The sequence below is a fragment of the Glossina fuscipes genome, unplaced genomic scaffold (assembly GCF_014805625.2).
Source record: "Glossina fuscipes isolate IAEA_lab_2018 unplaced genomic scaffold, Yale_Gfus_2 90, whole genome shotgun sequence".
Taxonomy (NCBI): domain Eukaryota; kingdom Metazoa; phylum Arthropoda; class Insecta; order Diptera; family Glossinidae; genus Glossina; species Glossina fuscipes.
The window spans coordinates 551,096-553,266 of record NW_023998444.1 but is presented as its reverse complement, the minus strand read 5'-3'; the positions used below and the strand labels follow the sequence as shown (position 1 = coordinate 553,266).

General features: G+C 31.7%; 1 protein-coding gene across 1 annotated transcript in view; it reads left to right on the top strand.

Moving 5' to 3' along the window:
• Window positions 1-1,933, top strand: part of LOC119638556 (ubiquitin carboxyl-terminal hydrolase 8) — a gene marked incomplete at its 5' end in the record, with an annotated part of 7,614 nt that extends 5,681 nt beyond the window's left edge. Inside the window, 3 exons of the mRNA XM_038035424.1 lie at window positions 636-866; window positions 930-1,408; window positions 1,499-1,933. Of these exons, the coding sequence (XP_037891352.1) occupies window positions 636-866; window positions 930-1,408; window positions 1,499-1,832 (1,044 nt within the window). The remainder of the gene's footprint in view (window positions 1-635; window positions 867-929; window positions 1,409-1,498) is intronic.
• Between the last annotated feature and the right edge of the window lie 238 nt (window positions 1,934-2,171).

Here is a 2,171-nt window from a genome sequence, read left to right as displayed (position 1 = left end):
TATCTGCACAAAAATGGGAAAAATTAACCACGTCTACGCAATATTATGGTTTATCAAAATGTAATTTTTTTTTTTTTTTTTTCAATACTTTTGTAACGAGCAGAACCAAGCTTCGAAAATCCTGTACAGTATATAAATTCTTGACTAGTTTCACATTCTGTTTGCAATTAAGCATTTCCCTCTGTCCAACTATATAGCACGACTGTATATAATTTTCCTTCTTACTTACTTCTTTTAAAATGACTCTCGTGCAAATGATTTTGAAGAGAATTCATGCCAAACGTTTTTTAGATATTCTCGCCATACTTTGCTCACGTTTTATAGGCAGGATATGTCCAAAAAGCAAGATGCCTTTTGAAACGCGAACTTCCAATACTATATAATAATCCTATGTATTCTACATGTCTGTAGGAAACCTTTTCGATTCCTAATTGTCAAATGGACATGACAGAACTAAGTTTATCTGGATAAAATATTAAACTCTCTCTCTCTAAAGCTCTTATTTTGGTACCTTATTATTTTGTTGTATTTAATCCTTTCGCCGAGCACACAATTCAGACGGAGAAAACTTGTTCCTGTTTCCTGATTACTTGAAAATGTTGACGAAATTAAATTTTTTAACGCTTTATTTGTAGGGTCGGGGTTTAACCGGTTTAAAAAATTTAGGCAATACCTGTTACATGAACAGTATAATTCAGTGCCTAAGCAATACTCCGAGTTTAGCTGAGTATTGTATAACTGATAAATATAAAAACTATGTAAGTCGAAATAATAAAACAAGAGGAGAAATTGTCGATGAAGTGGCAGCCATAATTAAAATGTTATGGACGGGCGGTTACAAATATGTGGCCAGTAGAGATTTGAAGGTAAAACAGTAAAATATGTTAAAAAAAAAAAAAAAAAAAAAATGTAAAAATCTATTTTTCCAGTATATTATCGGCCAATATCAGAAAATGTTTCGTGGCTATGAACAACAGGATTCGCATGAGTTTTTAACCATTTTAATGGATTGGTTGCATTCCGATTTACAAACATTAACACTCGATCCTTTGAGGGAACCAAAGACCGCGTCCGATAAAGCGTGGTTAGATTTCACCAAAGCTAAAGAAAGTCTGATTTTACATTTATTTTATGGACAAATTAAAAGCATTGTTAAATGTGCGGAATGTGAGAACGAGTCGGCCACCTATGAATGTTTTTCAAATTTAAGCTTAGAATTGCCAGAAAACGATAGCACATGCGATTTGGAAGAATGTCTCGATATGTACTTCAGCGGTGAACGTATACATGGCTGGAATTGCCCGAAATGTGAACACAAACGTGATGCTCTTCACGTCACAACGAAGCATGCCATTAAAAAACTTAACATAGCTAAGCTGCCACCTGTATTGGTCATACATTTAAAACGGTAAGCAGAAAAAAAAAGAACAAGACAACATTACATGAATATATATATTTTCTTTATTTTAGTTATTTATTTTTTTTTTTTTTTTCGTAGATTCTATGCTGATACTGATTCGCCATGTCCCAGTTACAAAAAGAAATTGAATTACTTACGCTTCCCATTGCAGAATCTCGATATGTCGCCATATATAACTGTTTCGGAAAGGAAACGCTCTACACCTACGCTATATCGTTTATACGCCGTTTCAAATCATTATGGTTTTATGGAGAGCGGTCATTATACCGCTTTCTGCAAAAATGATGCACTTAATCATTGGTATAAATTTGACGATCACATGGTTACTCCTTTGGATTCATCAAAAGTTATTTCAAGTGCCGCTTACATACTTTTTTATACGCGTTTATCACCTCTGCAAGCAATTAATTGAAATTTATCGATGCTTTATAATTTCCAGTTTTAGAAATGTTTGTTAAAAACAATCTTTGTTTTCTATTATTTAAATTAACATATTCGATTAAAATATTAACAATGGAAAGGATATGGGTTTTTTGTTTACATTATTTGAATTTCTAGTCCTTGAAATCTCTTTTTGTTTTTTATTTTATATTATTTAATTAACTCGAAGTTAATATTTGTTTTAATCTGGCATAACTCGAAAAACTGGTTTAGATTCCATTGTTACATAATTTCAACGAGAGAAAGAAAAACAGTTAAAATAATTTTTTTTTAGCTAATTACCAATATTCAAAGAGGGAATTTTTTTTGT